At 36.7% G+C, this 24,114-nt stretch overlaps 1 protein-coding gene across 8 annotated transcripts in view; it reads right to left on the bottom strand.

The window, feature by feature from the left end:
* LOC111385094 (uncharacterized protein At5g08430-like) overlaps window positions 1-24,114 on the bottom strand; it is a 29,205-nt gene that overhangs the window by 2,714 nt on the left and 2,377 nt on the right. For 4 of the 8 annotated variants that reach the window (XM_023009484.1, XM_023009475.1, XM_023009469.1 and 1 more), the window contains 9 exons: window positions 23,237-24,014; window positions 22,121-22,233; window positions 20,068-20,127; window positions 15,903-15,953; window positions 8,492-8,562; window positions 7,102-7,301; window positions 5,303-5,419; window positions 4,954-5,061; window positions 3,739-3,849 (listed from right to left, as the gene is read on the bottom strand). In XM_023009484.1, the coding sequence (XP_022865252.1) occupies window positions 3,739-3,849; window positions 4,954-5,061; window positions 5,303-5,419; window positions 7,102-7,301; window positions 8,492-8,562; window positions 15,903-15,953; window positions 20,068-20,127; window positions 22,121-22,233; window positions 23,237-23,873 (1,468 nt within the window). In that variant the 5' untranslated portion in view covers window positions 23,874-24,014. The remainder of the gene's footprint in view (window positions 1-3,738; window positions 3,850-4,953; window positions 5,062-5,302; window positions 5,420-7,101; window positions 7,302-8,491; window positions 8,563-15,902; window positions 15,954-20,067; window positions 20,128-22,120; window positions 22,234-23,236; window positions 24,015-24,114) is intronic. The other 4 variants (XM_023009496.1, XM_023009490.1, XM_023009512.1 and 1 more) reach the window with 4 other exon arrangements.

A 24,114-nucleotide genomic window follows, 5' to 3' on the forward strand; every position in this document is an offset into this window, starting at 1 on the left:
GCTCATACCACCTTTTCTCCACATACACACCATGTGTTGGTAATGTTGTCAAAATTGCATATGGGTCCTTCTCAAATGTAGCAAGAAAAGGGAAGATCCAAATCTCTGATTCTATAATTCTAAATTCAGTACTTCATGTCCCGAAATTATCGTGTAATTTGGTATTAGAGCCCATTAAGCTCCAACGAGCAATTCGATCTGGTTAAGACTCTAAAAATGAGCACACGAATTTCAAGATTGGTCTAATCAAACGAGCCAACATCTTGCGGGGGCATATTAAGAGATAAAAAATCTCATATCGATTAAATCATCGAGGAAGACAATTGGTAGTGCTAAAGAGTATGCGGGGCTATACTACTTTAAGGAAGCTGATCTGAGTAAGCCAAATCAATTTGCAATTTGTGACTCTGCATATGCCTCTAGGGATAGTGAAATTTTATTGTGACTCCCATCTATTAATTCGAATAAAACTTCATTTGATCTTCAATGTAAAATCTGTGAACTAGCAAAACATCAACGAAGTGTATTTCCAAAATCCGTGTATAAACCATCTAAACCATTTACCATAATTCACAGCGACGTGGGAACCTTCACGAATCCCCAATCGCACTCATACTATATGGTTTATTACATTTATTGATGATCATACTCGTCTTTGTTGGATCTATACGCTAAAAGAAAAAATTGATGTTCGGTCCGTCTTCATCGAATTTCACTCGATGATACAAACACAATTCCAGACCAAAATTCAAATTCTCCGCATAGAAAATGGCACCGAATGCTTCAACACCAGTTTACAGGACTTCCTACTAAAACATGGAATAGTCCATCAAAGCTCCTGTGTCGACACACCTCAACAAAATGGAATTGCTGAATGGAAAAATACACCTCCTTGAAGTTGCACGTGCCTTAAATGTTCACCATAAAAATGCCAAACTTATATTGGGGAGATGCTATTTTAACATCTACCTATCTTATCAACTGAATGCTGAGTCGAACACTTAACTTTGAATCACCCCTTCAAAAATTTCAAAAATTATTTCCGACCTCATGCCTATAATCTACTTTGCCTCTTGAGAGTATTTGGATGTACATCATTCGTCCATATTCATGCTCACAATCGGAATAAACTAGACCCTCGTGCGGTTAAATGAGTATTCATTGGATACTCCACCACACAAAGGATACAAATGCTATGATCCTGTTACAAAAAGAACATTTATAAGCCTTGATGTCACTTTTTTCGAAAAAACACCTTACATTTAAAAGCCCTCTCTTCAGGGAGAGAACTTGAATGAAGATCGGTTCATAGATTTTAATCTTTCTCCTCTTGAACATACCCTAAATTCAAATTCAATGCCCAATACGCCACATATGGAACAGAACTTGAACTCAGGGGGAGATGCAGAAAATAAAAAAGACAAGAAGATTCTAATTTACTCAAGGAAGCTAAAAAGAAAGGAGAACCCCACATATGAAGCACCAAGAGAGTTGGACTCGATGATAGTTCCGGATCCTCATGAACCTGAATATTCTAATATTAACCTACCCATTGCACTCAGGAAACAAGCTCGATCTTTTACTCTTTATCCCATGTCAAAATTTATATCATATAATACTTTATCTACAAGATTTTGTACTTTTATATCTAACCTTGATAGTACAGCAGTTCCAAAAGACATTCAGGAAGCCTTGGAGATCCCAGAATGGAAAAAGGCAATGATGGAAGAAATGCAAGCTCTACAAAAAAATGAAACTTGGGAAGTGGTAGATCTACCGAAAGGCAAAAATCCTGTGAGATGCAAATGGGTATTTAATGTAAAACACAAAGCTGATGGAACAATAGAAAGATACAAAACTCGCCTTGTGGCAAAAGGGTACACACAAACCTACGGTATAGATTATACAGAAACATTTGCACCAGTGGCAAACTCAATACAATACGTGTTCTCTTATCTCTAGCAGCCAACTTGGATTGGCCACTTCAACAACTTAATATCAAAAATGCATTTCTAAATGGAAAAATTGGAAAGAAGAAGTGTTAATGACTCTACCACCAGGCTTCTACCTACAAAGAGAAAATCAGGTCTGCAAACTAAAAAGGTCACCGTATGGACTTAAACAATCACCAAGGGCGTGGTTTGATCTATTTGCCGAAGTGTTGAAGAGACAGGGTATCAGCAAGGACAGTCCGATCATACCATATTTTTTCAACAAGCGGAAAGTGGAATGAAAACAATTTTAATTGTATATGTTGATGATATAATTCTAACTCGAGACAACGTTATGGAGATAGAAAGACTGAAACACCCTTAGTGTTTCACAACGAAAATACATTCATGACCTACTATTTGAAACAGGAATGTTTGTATGTAAACCAAATGACACACCAGTTGACACGGGAAGAAGGGCAAAAGATACTGGAAAATCTATTGAGAAAGAAAGATATCAGCGATTAGTTGGAAAGTTAATATACTTGTCTCACACTAGGCCAGACATCGCGTAGTAAGTCAACATATGCACTCACCAAAAGAACCTCATATGGAAGCAGTATTTAAAATACTCAGGTATCTAAAAGGTTCCTCGGGAAAATGATTATTCTTCAAAAAAATGAGAGGAAAGAAATAGAAGTGCTTACTAATGCTGATTGAGCTAGTTCTACAGAAGATAGGAGATCGACAATTGGATATTGCACTTATGTATGGGAAAATTTGGTAACTTAGAGAAGCAAAAAACAAAATGTTTTAGCAAGAAGTAGTGCTGAAACTGAATTTCGAGCAGTGGCACAAGGAATGTTTGAAGGATTGTGGTTAAAGAAACTCTTGGAGAAGTACAGGTCAATGTAGAACTCCCAATTAAACTACCGTAACAATAAGGCAGCAATCAATATCTCACTTAATACAGTACAACATGATCGGACCAAAAATGTTGAAGTGGACAGACACTTCATTAAAGAAAAAGGTAGAAGATGGAGTAATATGTACGACTTACATCCCTACAAAGGAGCAAATAGCAAATATCTTCACCAAAGGCCTACCTCGACATAATTTTGATGAATTTATTTGCAAGTTGGACATGGTAAACATATATCGTCCAACTTGAGGGGGAGTGTAGAAAACCAGTTAATTAGTAATTAATTTAGTATGACTGATGTACCTTATATAGTTATTTCCTTAGGTAGGTAAAGATATTAGCTTTCCTTAGATTAGGAGATTGTATTTCCATATTTATGTGTATCTGGTTGTATAAATATGTTCATAGGGATGAAATAAAAATGAGACACACAAAAATTATAGTGTGATTCGTCAGCTTCTACAGAATGTGTCCCTATGCGTGTCAAACATGCATTGGTTATTATTTATTTCCATGCTTTCAGTTCAGACAAGATTGCTGTCAATAGTAAATGTTCCATCTTGCTCTCTAAGGTGACATGAAGCAAATATTAATTGCCTTGCAACTAATTAAATTGTATCTTCTCCCCCCTTTTTCGAGTCCTATCATTACTAGATTGGGCTTGTATCCTTGTAGCACATGCCCTAGGCCAAAAAATACTACAACGCCAGTTGTCAGTTGCCAACTTTCAAAGATTCCAAAAATAGATAGCTTGTAACTGGATTAGTATGGGTTCTTTTGACTACCTATATAAATAAAAAATCCATAAATAGCTTCTTTAAGTGCATGAAAAAAGAGAAGAAAACATAATCCAAGTATGGAGCAATTAAAAGGTGATTGAATTACCACCAGGATTATTAGCGGCTATGACTCCATATACGAAGCCTCCATATTTTTTTCTGTAAGCTTCTGAATCATTTACAATAAGTTGGGATGGTGACACAAGATCCTTGATCCCTGGAATGCATTACAGAACTGGATGAGAAGATGGCAGAGTACATAACTGCAAATCTTTGACTTGCATTGGCTTAATAAATGGCTTCTTTGGATGATATTTTACGAAGGATCTGCTTTTAAATCCTAGAATTCAGAAAGTTATATCATGGAAATAAATACTACTGGCAGGCTGTTGGTTAAATGGATATATGCACTTGCACACCCACACGACCAAATATCAAGAGTCAGTGACTTCATCGAAACTCTGCTGCCAAAAATAAAAGGGGGGGGGGGGGGGGGGGGGGGGAACGTATGAAGAAAAACAAGTGAAGCACCCCACAGCATACAGGCGGAGGAGTCTTTAGGCAGTCTTTCCCTATTTCCGAGCTCGGTTGGTTAGCTCCTTTAGTACTCATATTGTATTTGCTTCTCATTGACTAAACTGCTGACTGGCTAGTTGGAGAGTGATTAACCAATCTCGGGGAAGAGGGACACCCACATATGTACCACAGATTCTAGAATCAGACAATATGTAGGAGTTGCGTGAGTGCCTAAGATTTATGTGTTATTCACTTCCATGCTTTCAATTCAAACAAGGTTGCTAGCAACATATATGCCCCATCTTGCTCTCTAAGGTGACAATATTTGTTTTTCTATGTCCAAAGCTATCTATTTAGTAATTCATCTTTTCAGGTACACGTATTGAATCAAATATTGATTTTTGTGTTACCTTGTAGCTAATGCAATTATATACATTATATCTTCTTGTCTCAAAAATGTAAATTATATCCAAAATTCCCGATAATCCCACTCTTTCATTCACTTCTTATGTCAATCTAATTTACACCATCTCATAAATAAATTTTTATTTAATCCTACCACTCCTAGATTGGGATTGTACCCTTGAAGCACATGCACTTGGCCATGAAAAACCCTAATAACATCATTTATCAACAGCTCAACTTTTCAATATTCCATATATAGATAGCTTTGTGAGAATATTAGTGCTGCAGCTTTTACAACATACAAAAAAATCAACAACAAAGCTTCTTTACTTCAAGTGTGAATACACACAATAAAACATAATCCAAGTATTGAGCAAGTAAAAGGTGATTGAATTACTACCAGGATCATTAGCAGCTATGACTCCATCCATGAAGCCTCCACAACGTTCTCTGCAAGCTTCTGAATCATTCACAATAAGTTGGGATGGGGACACAAGACCCTTGGACCCTGAAAATTCATTACAAGAATTAAATGAGATTACAGAGCCCTCAACTGCAAATCTCTCACTGCCATTAGCTTCATAAATGGCTTCATTGGCAAATCTTTTTATTCTTACTCTTATTGATTGTGCCCTGTTTCCTTATAAAACATAAAAAATCCATAACAGGACCATTGTATTTTAAGCATGTGAGAAAATACAATAAAACATAATCCAAGTACTGAGGAAGTAAAAAGGAGATAGAATTACCATCTGGATCATTAGGAGCTACGATTGCATCCACAAAGTGCCCAGGCCGTTCCTTGCCAACTTCCGAACCATTGAAAATATGTCCGGGTGGGGACAAAAGATCCCTGGTGCCTGAAACTGCATTACAAGAACTGATGAGGAGATTGCAAAGAGCAGTTAAGCTTCCAAACCATTGGAAATATGTCAGGGTGGGGACGCTAGATCCCTGGGCCCTGAAACTGCATTTCCAGAACTGAATGAGAAGATTGCAGAATGCAGAGCACATAACTGCAACTTTCCCTCCCAAACAAAGGATCTTATATAAGCCCTAGATGGTTTCCAACAGTAACAGAATATTGGAGTCACTATGCTCTATGCATATAAAACTAGATAGAAGGATTAAGCACTAACAGCTCATGAGAAAACACATTCTCACTTGCATCTGGTTCCTCAAAAACAATATACCAAAATCCAAGTTAACCCTTCAACATTTTTAATTAGAACAAGATAGATGATTGGAAACATCTCGATACAATGTATAAAGATAAATAATTTATTAAAAATGTTCAATTTGATCTAAATATATTTTGTCTCTTCAGGAGAAACACCTGTTGTGTGTTTCATACTTCAAAAATGGGGGGTTTGCTACTAAAAATTGATCAATTGAACCAATTTTTTTTTTATATCTGAAAATTTGTTTCGCAAGTCTTTTATAACTCAGGCACTGAAGGTAATTGAACACTCAGCAAAAATTGATTTATTTACGGCAAGGACATTGTATATTATCGTATAATATTTCATAATTATGGATACAACATATGTACAATGAAAAATAAGATCATAATGAACATGATTTACTATATGCGAGTGGGTCGATTTTTTTAAATCATTCACTAGAGTTCCTTTGTTCTACAAGAAAAATGGGTGGTAATTTATTGGAGACACAAACCAAAATGGGGAACTAGCAGGTGTGTGCATGTATTTACAAGTGCGCAACATAAAACACATGCTTAGTGTTTTTTTTTTTTTTTGGCTTTAGCTTATTTCTATGGAGTTGAATCGAGATACACAAAACATTTGAACAAATATTAAGTGGGTATTATCCTTTTTAAGAGGCGCCACTTAATTATATCAGATATATTTAATCAAATAAATAATTACTTCAGTATCAAGTGTTGGCATTATCAGTCATCAACCAAATCTATGAATTGTTATGGTGTTTCTAGAGAAAAAAAAAAATTAGCATAAAAATGGCAATAGTATTGGAGAAAAAGTTAAGGAGAAAAACTAAGAGCAGTACTTATGGTTGAAATGGATGATATGATAATGTTAAAAAGTTGAACCGTAACAAAACAAATTGCCAAGCCTCAGTTGACTTAATAAGCAAAAGTTCAGTTAGCTTGCACAAAAATGATAGTTTGGAGTATCTAAGCTAGTGTGTCCAATGATAAGCAGGTTTGTTGTTCTTTGTTAGGGAAAAAAAAATATGCTTGGTGATTTAGATGGCCTCTCCCTATTCTACTAGAAGTCTTTCTACTCTATATAAAATTCTCATATAATCCGCTCAATTCAATATAGTGAAATGTAACTGAAGATTGGTATTGTGCTAGTGTATATTTGCTTAGTCACTTGTCAGGGTAAACAACATACACTGAGGAACCTGTGAAGCATGATGGAATGCAAATATTTGACACATCACCACTGACACCTTGGAACATACTTTCCACATGCCATGAAGCTCGTCTTATTTTTCAAATATTTTCTTAAATTTATCGGAATCTGTGACATTTGAAGCAGTTATTGGACTTCAGACAACAAACCTGCAGCATCTTTAATGGAGACATCTGAACTCCCTCTAAATATTGATTGTGGGGAGAAACTAGTTCCTTCTGCTTTTTCTCTAGCTGGAACATTGTCTAGGTCTAGTTCTTCAGCAATCACTTTTGGAATATTAAGCAATAATTTCTCTTGTTCAGATGGTATCTGCAGCAGCTTCCTTCTTTCTAGGTACTCGAATTTTGTAAATCTAGCGAATTAAGGAAAAGGTGCAAAACATGTGACTAGAAAAATGGATGCAGAAATCAAAGAGGCACAGAAGCAGTCATAACGAAGTGTTGCTTGTTTACAACTAGTTGTTACAGGGATCCAGCTCTCAACTAAAAATGTATAATGAAGATGTAAAATGGATACAAGTGATATTCAACTGCTTGAGGAACTTGTACCGAAGTTAAAACTGCACATCTGCGGGTTAAACTTTGATACAAGTCCTCAGCATTTTCTGTTTAGCGTGAATATATCAATTTCATGATTAGACGTGGTTTACAACTCAAGTAAATTTCATAAGTTTAATTATAGAAATTTGAACATTACTTTCCATGGAGACAATCTTTATAAATAAGTTGGAGATCCTTCAGCTGATTGACCAACCAACACTAGTGAAACCCCGAAAAACTGGCAATGCTTAAGAGTGTAAAGTTCAGATATAGTGACACGTTATGCCATACACAGCATTCTACTCAAGAATATCAATGAAACAATAAAGAAAGTTGGAGTGCTTAGGATGTAAAGTTCAGATGCGGAATGCTGTGCCAGAGACACAAGTCTATTTAAGAAAATCAGTCCCTTAAAACTTAAAATATAGCCGCTCCTGCAATAACTGGGTCTATTAAAGCTCAGATAGGAAGCCTGTGAGTTATGTATAAAAGTTCACATGGAAGGTGAGAATTACCTTCTAATTGTGACTCCACTTGAAAAACTGGAACTTTTACTGAAAGCTATTCCAGAGACTGGCACTAATTCAGAGTGCCAGCTCATGTAATGAAAGACAAGTGCTTCCATTCTATCATGCATTCTGAATCTATCTATTCCTGAATAGAATTACAAAAAAAATCATCGTTTTTATTCTTGTAAAAATACATCAGTAGGATAGTGTTCCACCTTAGAGGGAAACCTCAATGTGATAAAGGGGGCTGTATAGGAATTAGGTGCTCGTTTTCACTAGGGTTTAGCTTTCCAAGCTTTTGGTTACATGGGCTCAATTTCCAGATGTGAAGTAATGGAATAGTAGAACAACACTAGAAGCTATGTTGCATTGCATGAAAGAGCGTTCTTTTGTCCTAGGGGGATGATTGGGATGTTAATCAGAAATACGCATTAACAAAATTCAGAATGAGTGCTTTACTAATTAAAATTAGACATACTAAAGGATATTCTTTTCTCCATCCTTTTTCATTGGCACGATCAATGAGATTTTGTAACAACGAAAGCTCTTTTGGAATCCACTGTAGCCAAAACAAAACACAATTGGAAAAGATATATAACCCGGAAAAATAAATAAATAAATAAAGTGAGAGAGAGAGAGTTCAGATAATAAATGTAGAAATTGTGAACATCACAGTGGAAGATTGTATGAAACAACTTGAAACTCAAAGCAGGATCCAAAGAAATAATTATCTCTGAAAAAGGATTAATATCATTTATCCATATGCGTGTATATACATCTTCACATAATCATTTCAAACAATCATTTCTAGGTTGGTATGTCATTCACAAGACAGTTAATAATAAGCCCCCGTTTGATATAGATTAAAATCAGATTTTAGTAAATTTTGATAAAAGTTGAACAATGTGGTTGAAAAGTTGAGGACCCCATTAAATTAATTGTTGAATTTGACTTGATATTAAAATCAAATTTTAATTAGAATCAAATAGGGACTAAGTTTTGAGTGCACTCCCTTTACCCACTAGATTTAGTATAGTTATAAATTGCACTATACTTCAATGAGATGAACAATCTCATTGAATTGTCACTTAAAATACGACCAACTTCCAGATTGTCCAAATAATATTTAGCTTTAGTCAGCAGCTCAGAATAATGTGATGGCAATCCTTATTCCCATTCAGTTCCTGTTGATATTATTCAATGGACTCAACAAAACCTGATCCAGTAATTCTTGTGGATCAGATGAACAGATTATTTGGTTCCACTTTACTGTGTGCCCTTGTGATCAATGTTTTACAATAATGTCGGATTAACATAATTATCCACCTTTACCCAGCTTTGGTACCAGTTGCACTACACAGGTATAAGCACCATCAAGTTCTAATTGACTCTCCAACTTCTCAAAATAAACGGTTAGTGCCCCAATTTACAAAAACATAGTCATAACTCACTGTCAAATTAAGGTACAAAAGGCATTGACTACAAGCAGTTATTTGCTGAATGAGCTCCACAATCTTGTACATGCTTCACTTGTTGATTATTATTGAATGTCCTCAGCAAGAAATACAACAAGATACAACTTGGCACAACCAAGAGAGTGAACTATGGTACAATAAGAGTAAAAGTGGAATCCAAAACCTTTCCAAGTCTGACTGTGGTGCCATGTCAAGGCAACCATCTCAAGACCAATCGTAATGAATAAAATCCCTAAGCTACTTGTTTGAGATGCAATAGTTAAAGTGATGTAAGGAAATCACCAATAAAGCATAAGAATTTAAACATCAAATTAAATAGACTTCTTAAAATATTTGTCTCGCTCATGTTTCATGATATTACTAATGATATTTCAAGATTTCAGAATATCAGCATTTATTATCATTGGCATGCACAGTTGGATTCTAACAGGATTCTTACACTATGAGATATCAATTTGCATGTGATAATGATAATTTCCATCTGATTCCCTATCTTTTAAGAATCTGAATGTGCATGGACTGTTTACCGAATTTGACAAACAATTCGAATTGTTTCTTTAAATGTAATAGGATCTTTAAATTTTTGGTTAGGGTTAGACGAAAAACAAGATCTTATTGCTAGGAAATAGTACAAATATTGTATAAATCATTAATAGGTTTTCTGAGTGATCAGTTTTGAGATTCTTGGTAAGCTTTCTTTCTCCTCATCGATCTGATTGAACAAACCAATGCTATTTGATTTGTAATCATATTGGTTCTAGGTATAAAAACTAATCCACAGTAAAAGATTCCAGTTTGGATGATTGTTATTTCAAAAGTACATATTAGCAGTGCAGAACACAAGTTCATACTTCTGATAAGCCCCCAACCAAGTTTACATATACCAGACATGCAAAAGCCAAGCAAGCACATGGTGGAGGAGGGTAACGACTGGACAGCAGGGCAGTAGGAGCTTCTAGAAGAATGCTGAGTCAGGAAAAAAATGGTTATGCTGTTTGTTATAGTTAGTTGAGGAATGGGTTATAAATAAACTTGCAGGGGGGTAGGAAAAGGCATGAAAGAAATCCAGTGAGTAGTAGGACGTGGAGATTTGTAATTTCCATTGAGTCTTTTGTTCCAATTATCTTTATGAAGCAATTTTTTTTCTTTTCATCTGTGTTGTTTGTTTAGTGAGCTCCGGTTTCTATCTTAACGATGTGGTATCAGAGCATTGAATCCAACCTCTACAATCATGACCCTTTCAGATCGCATGGAGTCATTAGAACAACAAGTAGCAACAATTCAAGCAGGCATGGATAAACTGAGGCACAAATTTCATCAACTCCAGAGTGAAATAATGGGCCAACTGGAATTGCTGATGAAGGCGAGGGAGACCCACGATCATAACAGAAAGGAGAAAGGGGTAGTCATCAAAATCGGGTTTGTCACTAATGATGGGAGGTGCACAGGCAAGTGCAAAGGGGAGTCAGAGCAATGGAAGTGGGATAGAGAGCGGCTGGAGATCAGAGTCACGCATCAGACGGCTGGGCATGCCTGTGTTCGAAGAGCATGACCCGTAAATAGAATGTCAGAAGAAGAAAAGTGGGAGGCGGCAGCCATGTGCTTGGATGGGGACGCCCTAGCCTGGTTCCAATGGGAGGAACATCGCCGGCCGATTAAAAACTGGGAGGAGCTGAAGATAAAATTGCTGCACCGGTGTTGTTCAACACAAGAAGGTTCCCTGTGTGCCCAATTTTTGGCCCTCCATCAGATGACCACCAGCAAGGAGTACCGTCGGCAGTTTGAGAAGCTTGCTTCGCCGTTGCAAAACATTTCCGAAGAAGTATTAGAGTGCAATTTCTTGAAAGTCTCAGTCCACGTATTAAGGCTGAGGTCCAACTTTTAAACCCAATGTGCCTCGAGCAAATCATGGACCTGGCCCAACGAGAAGAAGAAAGAGATGCTATCTTAAAATTCAGCCCAAGGGCAACCACCCCAAATCAGATGAAAAATGCCCAGAGGATTCTAAACCCACTAAATCCACAGGCCTCTACAAACTTCCAAAAGCAGACGGTGCTCGTCAGAACTAATCTCCAATCATCCGAGCTTCTCGTTGAAACCTATCTCCACTTTCAAGCGTTTGATAGACACCAAACACCAGGCAAAGAAGGAGAAGGGTTTATGTAACATGCGTGATGAACGGTTTACCATTGGGCATCGTTGCAGGAATAAGGAGCTTCAAGTGATGGTGATCAGGGAAAATGAGGAAGAGGATCCAGGGGGAGGTGATGAACTGATCTTAGATGGCGTCGTGTGACCACATTTATAAGCAGACGGGGGCGACTAGCGGTGAAGTGTTAAGGGTGGAGGGACCGATGGAGCTGTCCATCAACTCAGTGGTCGATCTTACCACTCTAGAAATAATGAAAATCACAGGGCACATTGGGAGCAAAGGTGTGATTGTCTTGATAGACTATGGGGCCTCACATAATTTTGTCTCTAAAGAGGTAGTTCAACAGCTTGCCGGTTATGAAGTTAAAATGAGCACGGGGTAACTGTTAAATGGGAAGGAATCTATAAAGGGGTAAAGTTCCAATTCCAGAATGTGACAATATAAGGTGACCTTCTGCCTCTAGAATTGGGCAGCTCGGACGTCATCCTTGAGATGCAATGGTTGCGCAAGTTAGGAGAAATGCAAGTTAATTGGCAAACTCTTACAATGACATTTACCGCCGCTGGAGTGACGGTAACTCTGAAGGGGGACCCTAGCCTGAGCAAGACATTAGTGTCTATGAAATCAATGGTAAAGGCGCTTAAAGCTCCGAGGGAGAGAGTGTTGTTGGAGTTGGGAAGCATTGCGGTTCAAGCCAATTCAAAGTGCCCAAAGGTCCAGAACTGATCACTAAGGAACCGGAAGATTTTCACGTCGTCTTTGAGATGCCTCACTGTCTGCCTCCCCGTCTACCTCCCCCGAGAAAACACAATCATGCTATCAATCTGCAGCCCGGATCGACCCTAGTAAGTGTACGACCGTACCAATATCCTTACTTCCAAAAGAGTGAGATCGAGACGCTTGCTCGAGAAATGTTAGCAGCAGGACTAATCCAATATAGTATTAGCCCGTTCTCGAGTCCAGTGTTAGTTAAGAAGGAAGATAGGAGCTGGAGGCTTTGTGTTGACTATCGGGCTTTGAACAAAGTGATTGTTCCCGAAAAGTTTTCGATACCAGTGATTTTGATGAATTGCTTGATGAGCTGGGACGTGTCACCATATTCTCCAAGATAGCTTTGAAATCAGGATATCACCAAATCAGAGTGAAACCAGAAAATGTACCAAAGACACTTTTAGAACCCATGAAGGACAATACGAATTCCTTGTCATGCTCTTTGGGCTGACAAATGCTCCGGCGACCTTCCAATTACTCATGACCAAGATCTTAGGAATTATCTACGGAAGTTTGTGTTGGTATTCTTTGATGATATCCTAGTTTACAGTCGCACCACCAAGGAGCATAGAGATTACTTGAGAAGGGTATTGCAGGTGTTGGCCGACAACCACTTATATGCTAATGAGAAGTGCATGTTCGGTCAGCAAGAATTGAAATATTTGGGGCATGTCATTTCAGTTTCTGGGGTAGCGGCAGACGAATTTAAGTTGGTGGTTATGAAGGATTGGCCTAGGCCAACGTCTATCAAGGAGTTAAGGGGATTCTTAGGGCTCACGAGATGTTATCACCGCTTTGTGAAATCATACGGGAGCATAGCTTGGCCCTTGAAGCAACTTAAGAAAGACAGCTTTGCGTGGACAGAAGAAGTAGAGGAGGCGTTCATCAAATTGAAGAATGCCATGATGACTGTGCCAGTTTTAGGATTGCTCAACTTTATGCAAACCGTTTGTGGTAGAAGTTGATGCATCTGGATATGGAGGAGGGGCAGCTCTAATGCAAAACACGAACCCATTGCGTACTTCAGTCAAACACTACCTCCACGGGCTCGGTACAAGTCAATATATGAAAGTGAACTCATGGCCATTTTGTTAGCAGTACAGAAATGGAAACATTGCCCTTATTTGAGCCGCATTTTGAGGGGGAAAATGAATTTTTGAATAGTGTCTTGATGTGAAATGTGTGGTTAAAAAATAAAGAAAAAATTTGGATTTGCGTGTAATATTATTTTATTGAAAAATGTGTGGTTGAAATCATGTCAAAACACTGTAGAAGAATTTATTTTCTCCAAAGAATGGGGATCAAACAAGGCCATTACCTGTTGGGAAGCAAATTTGTGGTATGGACTGATCAACGAAGTCTTAAATTTCTGCAGGAACAAAGAGAGGTGAACCAAGACTATCAGAAATGGCTTACTAAGCTCTTGGGATTGGATTTCAACATTGAATACAAAGCTAGTCTAAAAAATAAAGCCACGGACGCCCCCTCTAGGATGGATGCAACGGTAGCATTGATGGCCCTAAGCATACCCCATACTTTCGAAGTGGCAGCAACCAGAGGAGCAATAGAAACAGACAAGGAACTGAGCCGGGTGCTAAACTCTCCGACATGGTCGTACACAATTTCCCGGGTATTCCTTGTTGCAAAATAATCTGATGTATAAGGACAGACTAGTCCTCCCAAGAGACTCCACTTTTGTACAAATGGCCTTACAAGAAGGGCATGGTAGCAACATAGGTGGACATGGGGGCTTCTTGAAAACTTACCAAGCAATAGCAGGGACCTTCTATTGGAAGGGAATGAGAAAAGACATCAGGGCATATATAGCTGCATGTGATGTTTGTCAACAACAAAAGTACTCCCTTCTTGCTCTAGTGGGATTGCTCCAACCACTCCCCGTTCCTGACAAAGTATGGGAGGACATTTCAATGGATTTTGTAGAAGGGTTACCAAAATCGGAAGGGTTCGACTCAATTCTAGTGGTAGTAGATCGCCTCAGCAAATATGCACATTTTATTAGCTTAAAGCACCCTTTCTCGACCCCATCAATTGCTACAATTTTTGCTCAGTAAGTGGTTAAGTTGCATGGAATACCACGCTCCATAGTCTCAGATCGAGACAAGGTGCTCATGAGCCAATTTTGGAGCGAGCTTTTAAGATTGCAGGGGACTTTGTTAAAGCACAATTCGGCATATCATCCCCAAACTGATGGTCAGACAGAGGTGGTCAATAGGGGGCAGAGACATATTTATGATGTTTTGCATCGAAGAAACCAAAAAGAAGGTATTAGTTTCTTCATTGGGCGGAGTATTCATATAACACCACCTTCCATGTATCGGCCCAACTTACTCCTTTTCGCATTATCTATGGACGTGATCCACCTCCGTTAATTCGCTTTGAGAAAGGCACAACAGCAATATCAAGCTTGGAACAACAGATGCTTGAACGGGATAAAGTTTTAGACAAATAAAAGATACATCTCCATAAGACCCAACAGCCAATGAAATTGGCGACTAACAAACGAAGAAGAGACGTGGAGTATAAGGTGGGAGGTTGGGTATATTTGAAAATGAGGCCGTAAAAGCGTAAGACACCGGTGACACATCACAATAGAAAGTTGGCCCCAAGGTACTATGGACCGTTTGAGGTGGTAGCAAGAGTAGGGAAGATGGCTTATCATTTGTCACTACCAACTACGGCTCGTGTCCACCCTGTGTTTCATGTTTCGCAGTTGAGAAAGGTAGTGGGCAACGTCCTGTATCTTCTTCCTTGCCTCCTCAACTAGAGGAACATTGGGAGTTACTTGTGGAACCGGAGTTTGTCCTAGGATTCAGACAACCACATCGGGGCACAACAAATGCAGCGGAAGTCTTGATCCAGTAGAAAGGCCTGTCACCTATGGAAGCTTCGTGAGAGCCATTCGACTTGATTAACCAACAGTTTCCTTCTTTCAACCTTATGGACAAGGTGACTACATTGGGAGGAGTATTTGATAAGCCCCCAATCAAATTTACATATACCAGACGTGCAAAAGCCAAGCAAGCACATGGTGGAGGCAACTAATGATTGGAGAGCAGGGCAATAGGAGTTTCTAGAGGAATGCTAAGTCAGGAAAAAAAATGGTTATGCTGTTTGTTAAGAGTTAGTTGGGAAATGGGTTATAAATAAACTTGGGGGGGTAGGAGAAGGCATGAAAGAAATCCAGTGAGTGGTAAGACGTGGAGATTTGTAATTTCCATTGAGTCTTTTGTTCCAGTTATCTTTATTAAGCAATTTTTTTTTCTCTCATCTCAGTGTTCTTTTGTTTAGTGAGCTCCGGGTTCTATCTTAACAACTTCTACCCATGTACGCATTCCAATAATTCAGTGTGATATGAAAAAGGTGAGATCACAAACAGACAAGTTTTAAAGAACTGAAAAGTTGAAACAGGAGTGGGAGCTAATTAATATATTTGATACTTTATCTCATCCTAAATTAAAATATGGAAGTAGTAGTACGTACATGCTTTGTTATGTCCACATGCAAGAGTTGAGCCTTTATTTCAAGCTCCACCTGTCAATATGTTAAAAGTATAAATACAAGAATTAAAAAGAATGTACCAAATGATAGAAATTTTATTTTTAAATGAAGTACACAGATTACACATTGAGCAGAATGTCCAGGTTATGCTACACACAGCTAAATTATCAAACAAAAGGGCAAATTGCTAATCAAGTATATAAACTAATATCAGGCAGGAAAAGACGTTGAAAGAACTGCAATGGCAATGAGTCCTAAGACTCTTGAACCTAGGAAATTTTCAAAAATAAGTTGGAAAAAAATTATTCTATTGTAACAAGGATGAAGAGGGGGAAGAAGAGAAAAATAAGGCAATTACTGGAAAAAGTGAAGGTACATCATAAAAAGAAGTTTCAACAACCATGAAGTCATAATATCAGGCAGCTCTGGAACCCCCAGAATTGATTTTTAATTTACTTCAAGCATATTCATAAAGACACAATTTACAGATTTCTCTCTCCTTCCAATCTCTCAATTGTACTTGTAATGGCTGCTTATAATGAATATTCACATGAATACCCGCAAGAAATACCAATCAAAAGTTTCCATTAGAAGGTACCATGTATATTACGGCAATCGCAAATATGTTACAGTTCGACACCTTGTAGTACATATAAAATGCTTTTATCTAAAGCTCATTTATGTATTTATTTACTAGGAAAATAGCACTGGGCTGGGATGTTGGCTGGAGTTATCATTTGGACCAAGCATCACAAAAAAGCAATGAATTCTGCAAGTTCCAAGTCTATAAAGTATCCAAACCCTGCTAGCTCTATTTATTGAGTTAAGCAACATATGGGGACCCAAATGCCAAAAAGAATTGGTTAGGAACTGGTGTACCCTTATGCAAAGGGTAGGGAACTTCCTTATTTATTTGCAGCGTGTTGCAGCAAATTATCATTACACAGTTCAAGGATTTCCATTTATCACGTGTCTTCCTCAAGCCAATATTTGTAAACCACGTGAAGTGGTGTACCTCAACCACTATCATACATTTATATCACCATAGAGACCAATATTTAGAAACCACACAGAAAAAGTAAAGCCATATTTCGATACAGACGTTTTCAAGATGCCTATAATAACCAACGAATGACAAGTGTTTTTCCTTGTGTGGATCCTATTTCAATATCCTTTCCTATTTGATCCATTTGAATTCCATATTGGAAGTTACAATCAGATTTACTCATTAAAAAGAATTGATGCAATACATTTCTTATACACCTATAGGTTATTGAAAATGAACCAAATTTCGGATCAATATATATTTATTGACTGTTTAATGTTGTTGCTAGCAAATACCACTATCTTTGATTTTGGATCTTTCAAATCATTCTTGTAGGAGGTCTAGACCCCTTTTTTTGACTCTTCGAGAAAAGATTCATTCTCTTCATAAAAAGTAGGAGGTAAAACCAACAAATATTTCCTTTCCGATTCATCCATGGCCTCTTTTGACAATTGTTTTTGATCCAATCCGTAGAAATCAATAGAAAAGGCAAACCCTTTCGATACTCTAGTTGCGGCTCAATTATTGATAGAGTGAATAGATCTTTCATTTCTTGGAATCTATCTTCTAATAAAATATTCGTATAACATGTATCATCGATTGTTCCTGTCACGAAATAAATGAAATAAATCAAAAAATAGATTTTTTTAAGAATGAAATCGTATTGGAACAGTCCGTATCCAATTAATCTTTTGGAACCGGACAAACTTTTGATTGAATGATTTTTCCATGGGGATTCCTTACATTATATAGGAATAAGTACAATCTAAATAGGGTAAGTGTAATTAAATTCTAAATAAAATTATATACAGATTTAAGTTAAATAGACAATATTTGGTAAGCCGTAATCTTCGTCAACCTGTGTCAATCTCATTGACATCCTCCTCAAATTGATGTTGGATGATAAAAAAAACATCAATTTGTTGTTCTTCAAAACCATATTACCACGATCTACCTAAGCCCAACAATAAACATTTAGCCTAAAATCCAGAAACCAAGTCTGTAACCCATAACCTGAACTACAAAACTTTACCCCATAACCCATTAAAATCAGCCTTATTTCCCAAAAAAAATAAAATAAAAAATACGCTAGCCAAACAAAATACCTATATAACCCAGCAGAGTACCCACATATAACCCTGTCCACTACCAATGTCGTTGCTGTCAACAGAGTTGAAGGTGGCTTCTTTTTTTGACATAAGAGATTCTGCTTTAGGTGTCGGTGCAAGCTGATCTTCATCTTCCCAAGATTCTTTCAAATCATTATCTTCCACATCCTCATCATTCCATTTAGTCTTTGGTTGATCCTTTTTAGGAAGATCTGGAATTGGCTCGTCCTCCCAGTCCTCCATAAAATATCAACTTTTGCCTACTAGAAGGCTTCAATATATAGATAACAGCTAAAGTTTGAATTGATTGACCGGCGAAAATCACAATTCACAATCTCCAATCAACCATGATAAACTTCTAAAAATATTCGATTTTTTTTTTCTCTCAACCTTTTTTTTTTTCAAAATACATTTCTCTCTTCTATTTAACCACATTCTTTAATAAAATAATATTACACGCAAATCCAAAACTTTTTCCTAATTTTTTTAACAACACTTGTTCAATCAATCTACTATTACAAAATACATTCTTAAAATTTTAATGAGGCTCAAACAGACTCTCAATCTCCAATCTACCTCCTATGTCGGTGGCTTCACCGAATCTCCATATCTCCAAAACCTAATTTATTACTTTTATTCTCAATGCACCGAAGAGTCATCCGTTTGCAAAAATACTGGCAACCGTGGACCACCACAAGAGTCACAAGTTGATAAATATTCTATCACCCATGGACCACCACAAGAATCACAGGCTGACAAAAATTTTGTCAACCGTAGACCACCACAAGAGTCAAACGTTGACAAAAATTTGTCAACTACTACAAGAAACCCACACTTGGGAGGCTGAGTTATAAATTGTTAAATCTTATAACCAAAGAAGCAGAGGGTTCAATATAAAGCTCACGAGGCAGACTTTGATACCATAACAAACTTTTGACTGAATGATTTTCCCATAAAGTCCTTGCATTATATAGGAATAAGTACAATCTAAATAGGATAAGTGTAACTATAACCTAAATACAATTATATGCAGAATTATGTTAAATGGGCAATATTTGGTAAGTTGTTATCTTCAAAAATCTTCGTAATCTTCGTCGATCTCATTGACATCACACCTCGCATATGATAAAATAGGATGAATTGAAACGATATTTTATAACTCTCGATATAGCAATAAAAGCAAGATGTGTAGGTGGATTAACTTATCAAGTTTCCATTGAAATAGGATCTACACAAGGAACAACACTTGCCATTAAAAACGTTTAGGTCGAAATATAGCTTTTAAATTTAGTTCGAAGTTAGACGATGCTGCCAAAGAGAGTGACGATACCAACGAAAAAAGGAAAAAACTCATAAAATGGCATACGCAAATAGAACTTTTGCACATTTTCATTAATCCATGAACAAGATCTATCCATCTTGATTGAAAAAGAATCAAGAGAAAGAGAGAATTGGAATAGATCAATAGATTTTGGAAGCAAACGAAAGATGAAACATAAATCATGGATCAACCAAGCTCTCTTGGGGACTTTCTTAAAGAGGAACCTAACGTAAATACCATAGAATAAGGTTTGATTTTGATCCTATTCCTCAAAAACTTGTAAGCATGAATGAGATAACTTGTAGAAGGCAAGGGAACTTCTTATCTGTACTATTAAGTCATGCATATAATGGCACATCTAGTCTGCTATCGTTCCTTACATTCAAGAATCTCATCATGTCATGTATCGAATAGCATGTTGCAAGGATACTCACATGAAAAGGACTATTCCACTGAGATTTTTTTCTATCTATATAATCAGATTTTACTTATCCACAGAGAATGAAATGATACTCATTATTTTCCATATTTATCCAGACGATAATTTTATTCTTCCAAGCAAAAACCTCAATTTAACAATTGCGATATGACAGAAACTCTCTTAAGTGACGCATGATAAAGATAAAGTGCTTATATGAGTAAAAAATTGAAGTAATGTTTAAGAAATCTCACGACGGTTGGCCTCTTAAGCGAACCAGATTTCACTCTGTCTCGCAGATCCTCACATTCTTCCTGCAAAAGATATGGAAAATGATATGTAACACAATTTAAACTCAAACGAAATCGAGTATATTGTCAAGTACAGAAGCAAACATTCACATCAGATCGAAATTTGAAGCTTTATTACAATAAAAAAAAGAAATAACACAAGCATACCCATATTTACACGGTCAGTGAACTGCACAACATCAAATAATATATTTCATGGGACACCACCTTTAGCGGCTTGGATCACTAAGAAATTTTAATAATAATCACCATAGACAACAAGGTGCATCTCCAAATTGATAAATTAGAAAGTGTTCCCCCCAAAAGGTCAAGCATCCAAGTGAAATTACTGAAAATACTCTGTACTTGAGAAAAACAAGACAGGAAAGAGGAGATAGATGTATTCTAGGTCAACCAATCATGAAGGCAGTTTTCACCATGACTGCATTCATTCAGATTGTGAAAATTGGTTGATACTTGATATCTATGACAGACTCATTGACATGAATATTTGTCCATTGTTTGGAAGTTAAATTTCTCAGTATAAGACTAAGAGGGACAAAAACTAAGTTTCACAGACACAGACAAGCGTGTCGGACACCACATTGACGCGTCAACACGTAGTTTTTCGAAAATGTAAGACAAGGTCACATCTATTTAAATTCTTTAAAATTTTATTTCATATATTATATCTTTATTTTTATAGTTCTTAACATAGGACACGGCACAACGTCCTTGCACCTGCCTTAGGGGTGTTTCTAAGGTAAATCCATTGAGAGTTGATAATTTAAAAGATATATAAAAGTGAGATAAAAGCACGTGTCTTGTTGGATACAAGTCCTTGAGTGTCCGAGAAGCTTCCGAATTCGATACACGTGTCGTACACGTCGGGTCTCCGTGCATCATAGGTCAAGAATCACAAGATAAACTGTGGTCCATGCACTACAAAGTTGCTCCTTGCTGTATGACAATTCCTTTAGGTATTGTTGCAAGCAGAAAACCACAAAACAGAATCCAACATAGCCCCGCAAACTAGTAACATGAACCCAGATTAACTCAAACACGGATGATAATCTACAATGTTGAACTGAATCCCATCCCAAAGCACTTTTATCCTTCTCGTAAAATGATATATAGAGGCGCAAGGATGACCACAGCATGTTACATATTCTTGACTGCTATTTAACAACATTCAAAGCGCCAAAAGAACATAAATTATTGTACACATCGAATAGGCTCATTATCATTCCCTTATATGTAGAACATACTCAGAATGATGAAACTAAGTTGCCTGCAATGGGATTCAAAATGGTTTTGGTATAATTTTCATAGCCAACAGGGTTTCAAGTAAAAGCTAGTGTTGACTCTAAAAAAAGAAAAAGAAAAAGAAAGAAAGAGAGAGGTAATTAAGGACTCAGAGGCTATGAACTGTATCATAAGTAACAAAATTGTACTTTCTGTGAGGTTGAGTGGCCACCACAAGGAAGCTTGAGAACAATTAGGCTTCTAAGTTTAATCTTAAAAAAATAGTGTGATGACGGAAATAAGATCTGAATGTCAGCTGTTTCAGGATTCAGCAATAAATTAGGTTCCTTATGATAGGGATAATAAAAACTAACACAGATTTCCTCGATAGAGAGAAAGCAGATATAGTCATAGACTACTCTAAATTTCTTAATCCTATCAGGACAGATGATCTAAAATGCATATTTGTGATTTCTTCAACTCAAAGACTCTTCTAGAGTATATCACTCCATATAGGACTTAAAAACATTCGCAAGAAACGCATCCAAGTTTCTGAGAAAACAAAAACACCAATCTACAAACATTGTTAAGATTAAAAATTATTTGTATAAATAGGAAAATACATATCAAAACTAAGAATTTTTCCTTCTATAAGAACTGAAACATAAAGCTAAACTCTTCTCTCTCTAGAAACCTTGAACTAGGCCTCAGGTTGCAAAGTAAAAACAAAATCTTTCTTACATCAAGAACTGTTTGTTTTATGAATAATTACCTCCAAAAAATTATCATCTGACAGCATGCTAATAGGAGTGTCATTTATACAATTGGAAACTTGAAGGTGAACTCCACAAACCACATCAGCAGCTCCAGAAACATATTTTATACCTGTAAAAGTAACGATTTTGCAGTGCTAATCATAAACAATACAAAGATATAGCTTTCAGTGAAAGAAAACAGAAATGGGATGGCCTGTGTAATCATGTGACCCGCTTTTAAACTTCTTGTCAGTTGGAGATAATAGGAGAGTGTTTGGTAGGAATTAAAATTAAATGTTTTAGTAGATTGTAGTAGAAATTTTTGAAATGTGTAATTGAAAAGTTGTGGGGACCCATGATAGATGTGATTAATATTGATTGTTTGACTTTGACTTACATTAAAATCAGATTTTAATCTGTACCAAACATGCTCTAGATATCAATAGAAATTACTTGTAGCACTGAAATATTAGACTTTCTAGATAAATCAAATTTAGATTTCATAAAGAGGTATTGATACTTTCAGCAACAATAATATACTGAGCAACTACTACTAACTCAGGGGGAACATATTAAATGCTATTCTACAAACATATCAGAACATGCCAGAAACATGAAGAAGAAAAAGCACACGAGTGTGACAGTTTCATAAGAAACAATCAAGTTGAAATTGTGATTTGATTCCATATAAGCCCACATGATTTTCATGCAATAAATTGTGCATGAAGATATATTCTGTCACAAGAATAATTCGCCACTAAAACTTTCAAGGCCATATAAACAATACCAACAGATACTCCCAAATTCGCTATGAATACTAATATTAATCTAATTCTTCTTTAAATTTTCGTCCTTTTTCTGTTATGGTTGGAGTATGTTATGGTTGTAGTAAATGAAGTGTTGGACAGAATTAACATCTTATCTGAAGAAAGCAATATGATCCCAACTGTTATCGGAAAAATCTAGCCTTCAAATTCCTTTCTTACATTTGCTCATAACTTCACGGATCCAGTATATACATAACTGCTCTCAAGAAACCTATGTTATGTAAGACTCCATATTGATGGATAATGCACTAAAATGGAAAGCACATAATTTTGACACTGCAACTTAGATAATATGAGGTTAATTACCTGTAACTTGCTCAAGATGGAAGCGGTGCTTCTGAAAAATGTCATTCCGATCAGATTTGAGCCGAACAAAACTTCCAACTACTTTTGTTTCAAAGTATTCAGGAACCTTGAGAAGATCCTGAACTAAACTCCTTCGTAAATAAATAAGCTTGATGTTTTCAGGAATAATGGCAGCATAGCAGCTCTTTGGAGTCTCGGGAACCTTAATTATTTTACTGGTAGGTCCAGTTTTCAATCCCGAGGCACTCTTTTCTTCATAATTCTCCTCTTCTGAACAGTCTTCATCATCTGATTCATCATGGTTTTCTGCCAAGTGTTCTTCCAGCAAATAATGGATTTTTGCTTGTGATAAAGATTTCTTTCCAAAAAGAGCATAGAGTCTCTCATCACATACAATTTTTTTCTTCTTTTCCGGGCTATTAAGGCATTTAGTTTTAACATATCGAGTAATTGTTTTAACCAAATCTACCTTAGAGTACTTTTTTGAAGCATCCTCACCAATTGATTGAAGAAATTCAATCAATGGCTTAGAGCCCCAACCAATAAACTGTATTTTTCTTTGGACAACTTTTCTCTTCCTTCTTATAGGAACCGACTGTTGCCCATTGACTTCCTCCACCCAAAAATTATCTTTCATATTGTCAGAGTGATATCAAGACCCAAAGCTTTTACAGTGCCAAACTTGTCTTCATAGATGGCATCCATGTGCTTTCACACCATCTGTTGTGTATATAATTTGCCATATTTACCAAGCTAGTAGAGACCTTTCCTAAGTACCCTATGAGAAATGGAAAGAGGAAAAAAAAAAACTTTCAATAAAGAAAGCAACAATGTTCAGATTCAGCTTCATCTCTGTTCAATAACGGGATCTAATGATC

Source organism: Olea europaea, chromosome 3, assembly GCF_002742605.1.
Source record: "Olea europaea var. sylvestris chromosome 3, O_europaea_v1, whole genome shotgun sequence".
NCBI lineage: Eukaryota > Viridiplantae > Streptophyta > Magnoliopsida > Lamiales > Oleaceae > Olea > Olea europaea.